Raw genomic sequence first — 15,426 nt, forward strand, 5'->3', positions numbered from 1 at the left:
ATAAATAAATAAGGGTCAGGAACAGGTTCCATGACCTGAGGACTGACACCCACACACAAAAAAAGAATGCATAGCTAGATGTCAATGGCTCACATCTGTATTTCTACTTGAGAGGCTGAGATTTGGAGGATCAAAATTCAAGGACAGCCCTGGAAGAAGAGTTCATGAGACTCCCTATTCAGAGAGCTGGACACAGTGGTGCATAATTGTTTAACTAAGACAGAAGCCTAACATAGGCAAATTCTGCCCAATCATGCACAGAAGATAAGATCCTATTTCAAAACTAACCAGCAAGAAATTGAGTGAGAGTTGTGGCTCAGTGGTAAGAGTGCCTACCTAGTAAAATAAAGCCCTGAGTTCAAACACTAGTATTCAGAGACAGAGACAGAGAGACAGAGACAGATGAGAGAGAGAAGGGACTATATGAAGATTTCTGATGGTTCATTCGTTTTCTTGTGATTTCTTTTAGATGTCTTGACAAAATTGAGTATCAGTGTCTGCAAAGCTGAATCAACTGAATCGAGGCCTGTAGACCCATGAAAGCCTGGTGCCCCAGAATAATACTGGCACTTGAGCATCATGTCTCTTTCTAACTGCAATGGTGAGTTTGGAAGATTTTTGCTCTTAAAGTTGGATGTCATTTTTCTTTTCTTTCTTTTCCTTTCATTTTATTACTACTTACTGTTTCTTTGCCTATTGAAAGTTTTCATTTGGGAAGAGCCAGGCTATTTTTTTTTATTCTTTTTGGTTGTGGGGCTTGAACTCAGGACCTAGGTTCTGTACCTGAGCTCTTTTTCTCAAGGCTAGCACTTTGAATCACAGCACCACTTCCAGTTTTCTGGTGGTTAATTGGAGATGAGAGTCTCATGGACTTTCCTGCCCTGGCTGGCTTCGAACCACAATCCTCAGATCTTAGCCTCCTGAGAGCAGTTAGGATTATAGGCATGAGCCACCAGTGCCCAGCTTTAAGCTGTTCTTAACAATAGATAAACTTCTTATTTGAAGGAACTGTTTTCATATTGTTACTGCTAACTGTAGATAATTTTCTTTGTCAATATAGTTTTTATAGTGTAAAAGTACATACCCTTTGTATGTATGTGTGTGTATATGTAAGTTTTAGAAATAACTCCTGAGGAGGGATAACATTTAAGGTGAAGACACTATAAATAGAAAAGTAGCTCACTGAATTGTAAACTGGCATTTCAAATGGAAAAAAAAAGTGTGTCTGTAAATGGAAGAGAATGTTTGCACAGGAGACCAACTGTTGTTTTTAAATTAACCTTGATGCTAGGATTTAACCCTTTGTTCCCAAGGAACATTTCTAACCATTTGAGATCAAAGGGAAAAACAGGCAATGCTTTGCAATTATTAGGTCATCTTGAATCTGAAAATTTTAAAATCTAAATCCAAACACAAAAGTCAAGACAAATCCTTTTGGGCCTGTTTTGTTTTGCTTTATTTATTTTATAAGCAAGTTACAGGATTTATAACCTATATATTGAAAGCAATATTGAAAGCTATAAATAAGAGAACTGTTAAAACATCTGCCTGATATAAAAATCCAAATGAATACACATATGCTTTTGTAATGCCAATAGGGAACTCAGGGAAGCTACAAATGTGTCTAAATTATGTACTTTTTATAGCTCTAAAAGAACATTATGACTTTGTGGCTTTATGCCTTCTTCCTCTTAAAATGCCATTTGTATGCATCCAGGTGTAGCTTTCTGTTAGTGACCTCGTTCCAGTTTGCCTCCAGGCTTGACTGGCTAAGAATGAATTCTGCAGATGCCAGACACTCCAAGCCCTTATCTCCCACAAAATATAGGGCCTAAGGCAAGACAAGAACAAATTCTAATTGTGTACCCATGGGCAAAAAAAAAAAAAAATGTGGACAACTGGGCACCGGTGACTTACGCCTATAATCCTAGCTACTCAGGAGGCTGAATTCTGAAGATCATGGTTCAAAAGCCAGCTGGGGCAGGAAAGTTCCTGAGACTCTTATCTCTAATAAAAACCCACTAGAAAACCAGAAGTGATGCTGTGGCTCAAGCCTTAGAGCGCTCACCTTGAGCTGAAGAGCGCAGGGATAGCACCCAAGCCCAGAGTTCAAGCCCCATAACCGACAAAAAAAAAAAAAAAAAAGTGAACAAAGCTACTGTAGTTCTAGAAACAGAAAATGGATTCCACCCAACTAAAATGTCAGGAGGAGTTAATAATTCAATAAAAGGATTTCTCCAAAGAAGAGTTTTCCTAGATACTCGAGGTTACTTAATTAATAAGGAGTAGCCTCTGAAAGATGTGCTTCTTTAGAGTTTTATTTGAGGACTGAGATATATTATATTATTTAACCAGTTGCTGGCTAAAAACTATATTCCAGACACTGTCCTGTGTTTCCTGGTGGTTTCCAATTTGGGGATGTAAGTTTTCAGAAGGAGAGAAAGGAGTAGAGCCTACTAGGGAAGCCAACTCCAGTAAGTAATTTTGAGAAGATTTCACCTTGCATCTGTTGTCTAGGCTAAGGCAGAGCAAGGATTATAAAATATGATGAGTAATTTATCATCCCAATATTTTGACAGTAAAAGGGAACCTTGTTAATAAATATGAAGGACAAACTGGATGGATAGTTCCCTAACTGTAAATTTGGTGTTCGGTCAGCAACATTAGCAAACTACTTAACTGACACAATTGGAGCTTTATTCCTTTGACTTTATCCCAACAAGGAGACTGGCTGGATTTCCATAAAATTACTCATGGGAGAAATAAGCACTAAACCTTATCAGTCACTTATATCTTCCCTGGGGGCAAATTTGGAGGGATCTGTAGCCAATCTGTAGAAGTCTACGTTGTTTTTGACTGAGTAAGGAAAAAGGAGTAGACAAAGAGGGAAGCTAGGGAAGTCTCAAGGGGTCCTTGGCCACTAAGTCCCACCTCAACCCAGAGAAGTGCTTATATGCCACCACAGGTGGCAGCCAAGCCATCTCAACCCCTAGAAGCTACACTCACCTCAGCCCAGGGGATACACATATTCCCAAAGGTCCCATTTCTAGTAGAACATAAGAACGAGCTCTAGTTACTTGCAAAGCCTCCTGCTCCAAATAAGGCAGCTTGGAAGCTCATGGGAGAAATGCCATTTTAATGAAGATGAGCATCTGCCTTCTCTTTACTTCATAGTACAATCCAGAGAAAGAGCACCAGGCTGACCACTGGGCTTCAATGGCCCCATCTCCCACTCATGGTCATGTGGGGGGAGAACTGGGTGAAGAACTTGAGTTAATCCTGCAAAGCATCGTATCTCACAAGAAAGATGATGGGATTGTTTTGCTATTTCTCAACTCTGTGCACTTTATAGCTCAGATTTAATCACTGTTTAACAAGAAGATCCATAGTTTTGAAAACAACCACAAAATAAATGAATGAATACATTGACCTATCCAGTCTGTAATTTGGACCATTTTTGACTACTAATTTACATCAACCCCATTCTTGCTTTTCACAACAACAGGTTATATAAGCAAGGTAACAGCCAGTGACCAATGACATTTTTTGAATATATAAATGAAGTGGAGGATGTCTCCAGAGAAGATTACAGGTTTTATGGAAAGGTGTTTTCAGAAATAAGGTCCTGAAATAGAACCTTACAATCTGAGCAGAAAAAAAAAAAAAAGGCTCCAGGATTCCTGGATACCAAGGTGTCCTTGCCCAAAGATTTGCAAGGGCAAAGGCTAAGAACCGGGACTTAGGCTCTAGTTAACCCCAGCAATGTTTTTTCCCCCAAAGCATAACCTTTTGTGGTGATGGAACCTGTTTATCTGTGCTGGCCAATGGCTTGCTTTAGCTCTTGGGATGTGGCTATTAGCCACTTGGGATATGGACAATTCAGCAGGAGAACAGAATTCTTACTTTTGCTGTAATTCATTTAAATTCAGTTAGCCCCATGCCACTAATGGTTATCTGATTGGACAACTTAAGTCTAATCACTAAAACAACAAAAGAAAAGCAATCTAAAAGATACCATCAATTTCAGGAAGAAATCTGACACGATAATGTCCAGTAACAATATTTTAATTTAGTCAAAAAAGTACAAATGTCCTGTTAGCTTCTCTTAATGTTTACAAGGGTATTTTAGGACATTCATGAGCTGGCCTTCCACCTTTTCCCATCTTCACCCATTACTTCCAGGACCTCATCTCCTACTTCTCTACCTTTACTTAGCGCCAGGTCTAATGACCCGCTTGCCATACTCCTACCTCAAGACCTTTGCCTTTGCTGTTCTTTCTTCCTCACCTGCTCTCTTCCTAGCTATATGTCTGGCTTTCTCCCTTCTTTTCCTTCAAACTAATGCTCAGACACTGGACACAAATAGTTCACTCCTGTAATCCTAGCTACTCAGGAGGCTGAGATGTGAAGATCAAGGTTTTAAGCCAGCCCCAACAGGAAAGTCTGTGAGATTCTTATCTCCAATTAGCCACTAAAAGGCTCAGAGTGGAGCTATGACTCAAGTGCTATAGCCCTGAGTTCAAGCCCCAATACTGGCACAAGCATAGGCACACACACACACACACACACACACACACACACACACACAATTAATGTTCAACTATTAATGCTCTCAATGAGACCATTCCTGACTACTGTATTTAGAATTGTAATGCCCACCCACTCCCACTTTTTATCTGTTCCCTGTTTTGTTTTTCTTTCTAGTGTTTTTCGCCTAATGCTTTAATACACTTCTAACATAGCTCACTTATTTGTCTATCTAGACGTGTGGACTCTATGAGGAAGGATTTTTTTTTGGCTTACTTCTGTAGTCAGTGGTATCATACATGTTTAACAACCCACTCTTCTAAGAGAGAGCACCTTGATTGATAGCATATTCAGATTTCTGTGATGTAGATAGTCAACTAGAGCCACTTTCAAACTATCAAGAAGACAATGTTGAACGTGGGACTGGGAAAATAGGTATACCACCAGCCTGCAGCCAAATCAGCTCCAGCACACCACTAACTGTAACACCAATCCCCAAAGCACTTCTGGTAAGAACAGAATAAATATTTACTAAAAGACTTACTTAACTGGGTCATCTGCTTAAATTTTTGATATACATGAGGGAAGTCTTGGAAACTGCACTCGGCATAGTGAAAACACACAAGTCAAGTGGCCTTTACAATGTAGGGGGCCAAAGGGTCATCTCTGTACTTTGTGACTTATAGAGAATAAAGAGCCCTTTCTTTTCCCCCAAAATCCCCGATCCTATGTTTCCAGTGTCTCAATTGGGTTTTGTTTAGAAGAAGAGAAAGAAGGTTGGGGAAAGGTAGTAGGAGAATGAACCATCACAGTAAGAATTTAGATATTCTCTGCTGTTCTGCTATCAGTCCAATGACTTTACTGACTCTAAGTCAATCAGTAACAAACAAGGAAATGTAGTCAAATAACCCCCATCCTCTAGTTACTACAACTGAGCCCACTTGTTCTGACCTTTGAGTATATTTCTCCACCCATTTTTTTTAAATCACACCACTTTCCAAGAATAAAAAATATATATCCCCATCAGTAGTAGATGCATGCGGAGACTTTGATCATGAAAGGAAAGGAGAGGTGTTTGAGAAAGTCTTCTATGTGGTTTGGATATGCTCCAGCTAGTATTTCCCTTGTTTGTATTGCTGGGGCTGGAACCCAGGGTCTTGAACATTCTATGTAAGCTCTTTACCACTGTAATATACCCTCAGTCCCTAAGCTTCACTCATGATAAGAATTACCTAAGGAGGCTGGGAAGTTGGCTCAGTGGTAAAGCGCTTTCCTTGCATGCATGAGGCCCTGGGTTCGATTCCTCAGCACCACATAAGCAAAAAGAAAAAAGCCGGAAGTGGCGCTGTGGCTCACGTGGTAGAGCGCTAGCCTTGAGCTGAAGAGCTGAGGGACAGCACCCAGGCCCAGAGTTCAGGCCCCACGAACGGACCCCAAAAAAACAAAAAACAAGAATTACCTAAGGAATTGTACTAAGCCCATAGCTGAGTAACTGCTACAGAGTTAATGTAAGGAAGGGAAATGGGAAGAGATTAATCTAGAAGATCAAGTTTTTACCAGTCTTTCATGCTTTGTAAGGTCAAGACCTTTAAGTGACCTTTGTAAGGTCACTTAAAATATGTACTTTTTTCCTTTTTGTATTAGCTAAAATAGAGCAGTCTCCAAATGTCCATAATCAAAGAATGGACACTAAGTTGTAATATAGATAGATAGATAGATAGATAGATACACACATATACACACACACATACACCATATACACCCATATATACACACACATACATATATGTTTCTTTTTCTCTCTCTTTTTTTTGCCAGTCCTGGGGCTTGAACTCGGCCTGGGTACTCTCCCTTGAGCTTCTTTTGCTCAAGGCTAGCACTCTACCACTTGAGCCACAGCACCACTTCTGGCTTTTTCTGTTTATGTGGTACTGAGGACCAAACCCAGGGCTTCATGCATGCTAGGCAAGCACTCAACCACTAAGCCACATTCCCAACCCTTATGTTTTATATATAATGTTTTCATAAGATGAAATACGATGGTAACAAAAAATGGCCAATCTAATAGTATGTACAGCAATATAGATGGATTTTACAAACGTAATGTTGAGAGAAAAGCAAAACACAAAAGAGTGTAAATTGTATAATTGCATTAACCTGAAGTTTGTTTGTTTTTGTCGGTCATGGGGCTTTGAACTCTGGGCCTGGGCGATGTCCCTCAGCTCTTCAGCTCAAGGCAAGTGCTCTACCACTTGCTCTACCACTTGAGCCACAGCACCACTTCCGGTTTTCTGGTGGTTAATTGAAGATAGGAGTCTCATGGACTTTCTTGCCTGGGCTGGGGCCTGGGCCAGCTTTGAACCACGATCCTCAGATCTCAGCCTCCTGAGTAGGTAGAATTACAGGCGTGAGCTACCAGCGCCCAGCTAACCTGAAGTTTTTAAGAAGAGAAAAACTAATATGTGTTGATAGAAGTTAGAACGGTTATCTTTTAGAGCAAATAAAAGGGACTTTTAAGAAACCAGTAATACAGTTTTTGCCTTCCTTCTCCTTTCTTCCCCTCCTTTCCTCCTCCTTCCCCTTCTTCTCCTTCCCTTTCTCTTTACCTCCCCACTCTCCCTCCCCGCCCCTTTCTTGCTCTAGTCCTAGGGAATGAATCCAGGGCCTCACATGAGCTCTATCACTGAAGTAACACTCACCCTATAGTGCTATTTCCTGAGTGAAATAGCATGAGGTGTGTTCAGTTTGTAAAAGCTAATCAAAATGTATACTTAGCACATGCATGCTTTCCTGTCTGTAAATATTAAAAGAATATAGTCTGTTCTTTTATCCTCATATGTTATAATATACTTCTCCCACCCTCTCCTACTTCCTGACCGCCACCCTTTTATTACTGAATTTTAAATTTATGGTCTTAAGTCTGCATCTCGTGACAGTGGGTCACCTCCCTAAATACACTTTCATTTAAACTGGTATTCATTTAAATAGCTGAGCCAAGTGGCTGGAAATGACTGGCTGCACTTTACTGACCAGGTCATGCAGAGTGCCTAGGCTAGGCTGGCAAATCACATGGCCCTATCATTGTGATCTCTGGCATGTATAAGTGACAGAAAATTCTGGATGTAGGTTAATAATAAACAAAAGACAGGAGGGGGTGGCTAATAATACCAAGGCTTGTTAAGGAGAAAATATAATTATATACTTCATATTTTCAGCAAAGAATTCATAGAGGGGTCAGTCTACATAATGTTATATATATATAATATTCATGTTTAAGTTAGATATACTTGATAAAATATTAAGCTAAGATGTTAATTTATTATCATCCACTGGAGACACAGTAAGTTCCAAGACAGGCTAAGCTCCATAGCTACATAACTCTCAGAGCTATATTCTGTTCAGTCTCAACCAAAGAAAGAGAGACAGACAGACAAGCATGTTAATTTATCTTTATAAACTAGTGTTATCATAGATGGCAGAGGAACTAGTTATTTTAAAACTTTCTTATTTTTACCATACACATTTAAATTGCAATTTGTCAGGAAGGTCATGTGGTAGTACACTGTTGTGAAACACATGGTATCTTTTTTTTGGGGGGGGGGGAGGCTGGCCGTGGGGCCTGAACTCTGGGCCTGGACGCTGTCCCTCAGCTCTTCAGCTCAAGGCTAGAGCTCTACCACTTGAGCCACAGGGCCACTTCTGGCTTTTTTCTTATGTGGTGCTGAGGAATCGAACCCAGGGCCTCGAGCATGCAAGGCAAGTACTCTACCACTGAGCCACCTTCCCAGCAAACATATGGTATCTTAAAAGCCTAAAACCATCCTTTTTATCAAAAGGCATCTGCCCACATTACCTGTTTTGGGTAATAGATTATTAATTTTTTTTCAGTTGTGGGGATTAAGCTCATAGTGCTGTACCACTTTGTGCCATAGAACCACTTCTGGTTTTCTGGTGGTTAATTAGAGGTAAGAGTATCATGGACTTTCTGCCTGGGCTGGCTTTGAGATGTGATGCTCAGATCTCAGCCTCCTGAGTAACTAGGATTACCAACAAAGCCACTGGCAACTGTTTGTTTTTTTTATGTTGGTTGTAGGGCCAGAACTCTGGGCCTGGATACTGTCCCTGCGCTCTTCACCTCAAGGCAAGTGTTCTACTGCTTGAGCCACAGTGCCACTTCTAGTTTCCTAGTGGTTTATTGGAGATAAGAGTCTCATGGACTTTCCTGCCTGGGCTGGGTTTGAACCATGTTCCTCAGATCTTAGACTCCTGAGAAGCTAGGATTACAGGCGTGAGCCACTGGCACTTGGCTTGGCGCCTGGTTAAAATTACTCTTTTTTTTGTTGTCGGTTATAGGGCTTGAACTCTGGGCCTGGGTGCTGTCCCCCAGCTCTTCAGCTCAAGGCTGACAGCTCAATGCCTGACAAGTTTGGAAATGGGCTGGGCTTTTCCTTTCCCAGCAACACCTAAAAATACCCAGTGGATCTTGCTGCCTCAGTGGATCTGTGGTTATGGATCAGCACCAAGAACAACATAAAAATAATATATATGTATATATGTGTTTATACATATAAAAGAATATATATATGTATCTACATAAAATATTATCTTACATATGCATCAGATTTATTGTATTTATTCATTCTAGTATAGAAATACATCTCTAGGTGGAACAATTCCAAGCTATTAACATAAACTGACTTGTCCAAGAAAGTAGCCTAAGATTTAAATATGTAATATGTATTGTGTATACACACACACACACACATGCATACACACACACACACACACAATCTTTATGACCCAAAGTGTTATTTCAGTATTGGAGCTAAAAGTTAAATTTCCTCTTCCTTATTATCCATGAAGAAGCTCTTAGACATTTTTTCCAGTGTTGGGATCAAACTCAGGGCCTCATGCACACTAGGCAAGTACTCTACCACTGAGCTATAGTTGCAGGTGATCCTTGGACTTGCTTTTTTTTTTTCTTTTTGCGATTGTGGTGCTTGAACTCTGGGCCTGGAAGCTGTCCCTGAGCTCTTCAGCTCAAGGTAAGTGCTCTACCACTTGAGCCACAGTGCCACTTCTGGTTTTCTGGTGGTTAATAGGAGAAAGAGTCTCATGAACTCTCCTGCCCAGGGTGGCTTTAAGCCAAGATCCTCAGATCTCAGCCTACTGAGTAGCCAGGATTATAGGCGTGAGCCACCGGCGCCTGACTGACTTTTTACACAAATCAAAAGCTAAACTAATTGATTTTGTTTGAAATTAGATCCAGCTATTCCTCAGAAGGAGATTTGTTGCAGCTTTAGAAAGTACTTCAGAGGTAATTAAGTCAAACTCAAAAATACTAAAAACCACAACACAGTTTTCTTGATTATTGGCAAAAACTTCTTCCTATAGTAAACATTCATTGAGCATCTACGCAAATATAAATGATAATCTTGCTGGGAGATTTCATCTGTATAACTTTCTCCTAAATTTTCTTATCTGAAAAATGGAAGTAATAATTTATCTCAAAAAAGTTGTTTCAGATGTATTAAATTAAATCACGTATACATAAGTACTTAATGAAGCAATAAATGCCAGCTTGGGCTGGGAAGGTGGCTCAGTGGTAGAGTGCTTGCGTTGCATGCCTGAGGCCCTGGGTTTGATTCCTCAGCACTACATAAGCAGAAAGAAAAAAAAAAAAGCCGGAAGTGGAGCTATGGCTCAAGTGGTAGAGCGCTGGCCTTGAGCTGAAGAGTTGAGGGACAGCGCCCAGGCCCAGAGTTCAGGCCCCACAAGTGGACCCCCCCCAAAAAATAAATAAATGTCAGCTTAAGAAATAGTTTATAAGACATTGCTGTGTGTTTCATGGCTTTGTAGTGAAAATTGTCTAGAATGCCTGGTAAATGTGAAGCTCTGAGTTCAAACAAAAATTTTAAAAAAAGAAAGAAAATTCTCTAGAATGATTTTCTAAGAATATCAGAAAATCAGGAAAGCCAGATTTTTGTCCTATCATCTTAGATAATATGTGGCCCTCCAATGGTAAGGTATGCACCCTCCTGTCTCCTCACCTTTCCATATACAGAATACTTTTCTTCTCTGTCATTGCTCATATCAATCCACCTCTTATATAGGAAGTGTCTACTGTTTCATTGATTGACACAGTTCTGAACAGAAGACTGCTCTGTGAAGAGCAGCAGTGAGTGTTCGTGGACTGGCAAACAGAGCAGATAGTAATGAAACCACTGCTGGCAGCTTGGCTGTGCTCCTAGTCACGTCAGTGAACCAGCAGGCACTGACGTCATATGTTCTCCTCAAGGAGAAATGCCTCATCAGCAGGTGTCAACGAGGGAAGGAATTCATACAAAGTCAGATAGACCTGTCACAAAACCATGCCAGGAAACAAAGCAGTTATTTCATCGAGGGGTAAGGTGATTACTGACAGTGAATGGTAACATTGGTAATTCTCACTGAAACAGTAATAAGCACCTTGTCTCATCAAAGTTGCGTTCAGGGATAGACAGGGACATATATTCCCCTCCAATAACAGTAAATGAAAACTGAGCGATTCCAGCAGTCCTACTTCTGAAAGTATTGAAAGTATTGAAACCAATCAGTCTCACATGTTCATTGCAGCATTATTCACAATAGCCAAGATATGGAAACAACCAAAGTGCCTGTAAGAGATGAATGGTTTCATGGGCTAGGAAGGTGGCTCAGTGGTAAAGTGCTTGCCTAGATGAATAGTTTCAAAATGTCACATATATGTATACATACATACACACACACACACACACACACACACACACACACACACACACACACAATGGAAATTGGTTCAACCTTTACAAAAGAGGAAATTCTGTCATTTATGACAACATAGATGAAACCTAGATTGAAAAAGCCAATTATGGGATTATACCACTATTGGGCTAGTGGTAACAACACAGGCTTGTAACCCCAACCACAAGGGAGACAGACAAGAGGATTAACATTTGAGGTCAGTTGGACAGAAGTTAATGTGAGCCAGGTACTGCTGTATCATGCCTGTAATCCTAGCTACTCGGGAAGCTGAGATGTGAGGATCCTGGTTTGAAGCCAGCCTGGGCTGGAAATTCTGTGAGACCCTTATCTCCAACAAACTACTCAGAAAAAGCTGGAAGTGGTGCTGTGGCTCAAGTGGTAGAGTGCTAGCCTTGAAAACAAAGAGTCTCAGGGAAAGCACCAAGGCTTTGAGTTCAACCCCAAGGACCAGTTTAAAAAAAATTAGTTTGAGGGGCTGGGAAGGTGGCTCAGTAGTAGAGCACTTGTCTTGCATGCCTGAGGCCCTGGGTTCGATTCCTCAGCACCACATAAGAAAAAAGCCGGAAGTGGCCCTGTGGCTCAAGTGGTAGAGCTCTAGCCTTGAGCTGAAGAGCTGAGGGACAGCGCCCAGGCCCAGAGTTCAGGCCCCACGACTGGACCAAAAAAAAAAAAATTAGTTTGAGACCCTATCTAAAAAACAAACTAAAAGCGAAAGAACAGGGGTCATGGGTATAGCTCAAGTGATAAGTGGTAGAGTGCTTTTCTAGCAAGCATGAAGCCCCAAGTTCAATCCCCAGTACCACAAAAACAAAACAAAAACAAACATCTCATTTATATCTAGAATCTTAAAAATTCAAACTCATAGAAGTACAAATAGAACAGTGGTTACCAGAGGATGTGGTGTGGGATGAATAGGGAAAGAGGAGATGCCGGTTAAAGGGTAGAGTTTCAACCTGGTACCAGTGGCTCCCACCTATAATTCTAGCTACTCAGGAGGCTGAGATCTGAGGATCGCAGTTCAAAGCCAGCCCAGGCAGGAAAATCCATGAGACTCTTATCTCCAGTTAACCACCAGAAAATAGGAAGTGGCGCTGTGGCTCAAGTGGTAGAGTGCTAGCCTTGAGCTGAAGAGCTCAGGGACAGCGCCCCTTGACTGACAAAAAAAAAAAAGTATAGCATTTCAGTTATGGAAATATTTTGTACAGCATGATGACTATAGTTAACAATAACATCTTGTCTAGTCTATAAAGAGCGAAAAATGTGGATTTTAAAATGTTCTCACCACAAAGGATAGATAGGTAATTATCCTATATATGGAAACATCACATATTGTGTGTGTGTGTGTGTGTGTGTGTTTTGGCCCTACTTCAACCTGGAATCTCTTGATGATGAAGTCTGGGCAAAGAATCTTTTTCATTATCATTTATTGTTTTATTTTTTTATACCTTTATTAAAGTATAATTAGCTGACAATAATCTACACATTTAAAGCCTACAATTTGATGCTTTTTTATGTAAGAACACATTTATGCAAGCATCACTCAGTCAAGATAACAAATATTTCTGCTGGGCACACTGACTCATACCTATAATCCCAGCTACTCCAGAGGTAGAGATCAGGAGGCTCATGGTTTGAAGCCAGTCCAGTGCCTAGCTACTGTCCACATTTTCAACCACAAAACCTACAGAAAAAAAGTTGGGAGCCAGTGGCTCATGCCTGTAATACCAGCTACTCAGGAGACTGAGATCTGAGGATCATACTTCAAAGCCTGCCTGGGCAGTAAAGTCTGTAAGACTTGTCTCTAACTAGCAAAAAACTAGAAGAGGAGATGTAAAGGGAGGTATGTCTAAAATGGTAGTGTCTGCCTTGAGCAAAAAAAAAGCAAGGCCCTGAGTTTTAATCCCAGTGCCAGCATGAGACAGACAGACAGACAGACAAAAAAAGAGAGAGACAGAGAGAGACAGAGAGAGAGACTGCACCAGGGACTGGTGCGTGACACTGAGAACAAAAATTTCCAAACAAGGGTAATGGAAATGTAGGCATGAAAACCAGAGACAGCCCTGGACCTATTTTAGAGACTAAGATCCACAAGAGTAAATATTCCAAAAGGGAATCTTTAAGATGAAGACATGTAGCTTGTCACAGCCATTGTACAAAGCAAATTCTTGGCTGGTCCCAGATAGCCAGAAAGTATGAAAGGGACAGTCCAGGATTGATAAGCAGGATATCTGAATTCTAACTTCACTGTGCCATTAAGACTCCCACCAACCCACATTTATTTGCACTTCAGTGATTCACACACATTTCAAATTCATGTCCAAAAGTATTTTGTTCCCAGAACCCATGCCCATCCCCTTTTCTTGTGGCGTTCATCTCAATAAATGGCCTAGGAGGATTCCGGAAGGCATCCATCTCTACATTCTTTCAGTTGCCCAAATCTCCTATACATCTTCTACCTCCCTATTTCAGACTAAGCCTGAATTGTCTCCTTTTCTTTTCTTTTCCCTCCCTCTTTTTCTTCCTCTCTCTCTCCCTCCCTCCTTCCTTCTTGCTCTTTTTCTTTTGTAGTTAACTGGAGGTAGAGTGTCACAGACTTTCCTGCCCAGGCTGGCTCTGAACCACAATCCTCAGCTTCAGACAGGATCCTGAGTAGCTAGGATTACAAGATGAACCACCAGCACATGGCCTGTGTTGTGTCTATAGTTGTCTAACATGTCCCTCAGATTCTACTTCTTGCCTTGTTCCAGTCCATCTGCCACCCTGCCAACCACTGAGAGCTTCCAAAACAGAAATTCTATGTCACTAGTCTATTTATTTTTCATTTGCTCCCCACCACCCACCGGATGTCCCAAGCAATCCCAGTCTATTTGTGATTTGGCCTCTGCCCTGTTCTCACACTTCATCTCTCAGCACTCTACTTCAGCCACGCTCAAGTTTTGTCCTTCCTCCAATGCCACCTTTGGCTATGACACTAATGCTTTGGTCTCCCTGGAAGTGCCCCCCTTCCTCTGCCCTTTGCCGGGCTAAAATTAACCTGCCCTTCTAGACTCAGCTCAGGCTGAAATTTTTCCTGGCACCCCCTTTGATAGTTCCACAGCATTTTGTGCAAACAAGAGCCACTATTCACTCAGAATGGTGTTTGCTCATGCATCCCTGTCCCTAGCTATGCGATGTGGGATGGCAAGCACACTAGCTTATTCAGTATTTAGTGTTGAATATTCACCCAACCAATATTTGAGGAGCTACAATGTGCCTAATATTATAAGGGTAAGAGATAGCGGGGCACCGGTGGCTCACGCCTGTCATCCTAGCTACTCAGGAGTCTGAGATCTGAGGATCACGGTTCAAAGCCAGCCCGGGCAGGAAAGTCCGTGAGACTCTTAACTCCAATAAACCACCAGAAAATCGGAAGCGGTGCTGTGGCTCAAGCGGTAGAGCGCTCGCCTTGAGCTGAAGAGCTGAGGGACAGCGCCCAGGCCCAGAGTTCAAGCCCCACGACTGGCAAAAATAAAATAAAATAAGGGATAGAGCCACAAACAAATCAAGTAAGGGGCAACATAACAAATACACCTGTGTGTGCGCGCGCGCATGCTTGAACTCAGGGCCTAGGCGCTGTCCCTGAGCTTTTCTGCTCCATGCTGGTGCTCTACCACTTGAGCCACGGCTCCAACTTCCAAAGATCATAAAAAAAAAAAAACTATAGCAAACAAATCCATACCTAAGCAGGAGACTAAGAGAATGCAACAAAGAGAGAAGGATGCCCAGGCGTTGTAGTGGAAGGACTTACCAAAGTGGAAGGACCCCAGGGAAGGCCCAGGGTCATGCCGCCGGGGGCGGGGCGGGGCGGGGAGAAGGGGTCAACCTCACAGGCTGTAAAGATTTTGTTCCTGGAGTGACACGGTCTGATTTTTCTACTGACCCTGGAGCTAGGGGGCCCAGGCTGTCCGGATGGGGAAACTGAGGCAGAAACGCCAGTGGCTTTCCTGGAGTGTTGGGTGGGCGGGTAGCTGGAGGCGGGGTTGGGACCAAAGTTAAAAATGTCCGGGGTGACCCGGAGAGGTGGAGGGGGAGGTGAGGGGCCGCCCGGCCCCTCCGGGGAGGAGACCCGGAGGAAGT

The 15,426-nt window shown here is 41.9% G+C and overlaps 1 protein-coding gene across 1 annotated transcript in view; it reads left to right on the forward strand.

The window, feature by feature from the left end:
- Nucleotides 1–469: 469 nt before the first annotated feature.
- Nucleotides 470–15,426, forward strand: part of Sppl2a (signal peptide peptidase like 2A) — a 54,906-nt gene continuing 39,949 nt past the window's right edge. The window contains exon 1 of the mRNA XM_013010167.1: nucleotides 470–601. Within this exon, the coding sequence (XP_012865621.1) occupies nucleotides 599–601 (3 nt within the window). The 5' untranslated portion in view covers nucleotides 470–598. The remainder of the gene's footprint in view (nucleotides 602–15,426) is intronic.

Source organism: Dipodomys ordii, unplaced genomic scaffold, assembly GCF_000151885.1.
Source record: "Dipodomys ordii isolate 6190 unplaced genomic scaffold, Dord_2.0 Scaffold11, whole genome shotgun sequence".
Taxonomy (NCBI): Eukaryota; Metazoa; Chordata; class Mammalia; order Rodentia; family Heteromyidae; genus Dipodomys; species Dipodomys ordii.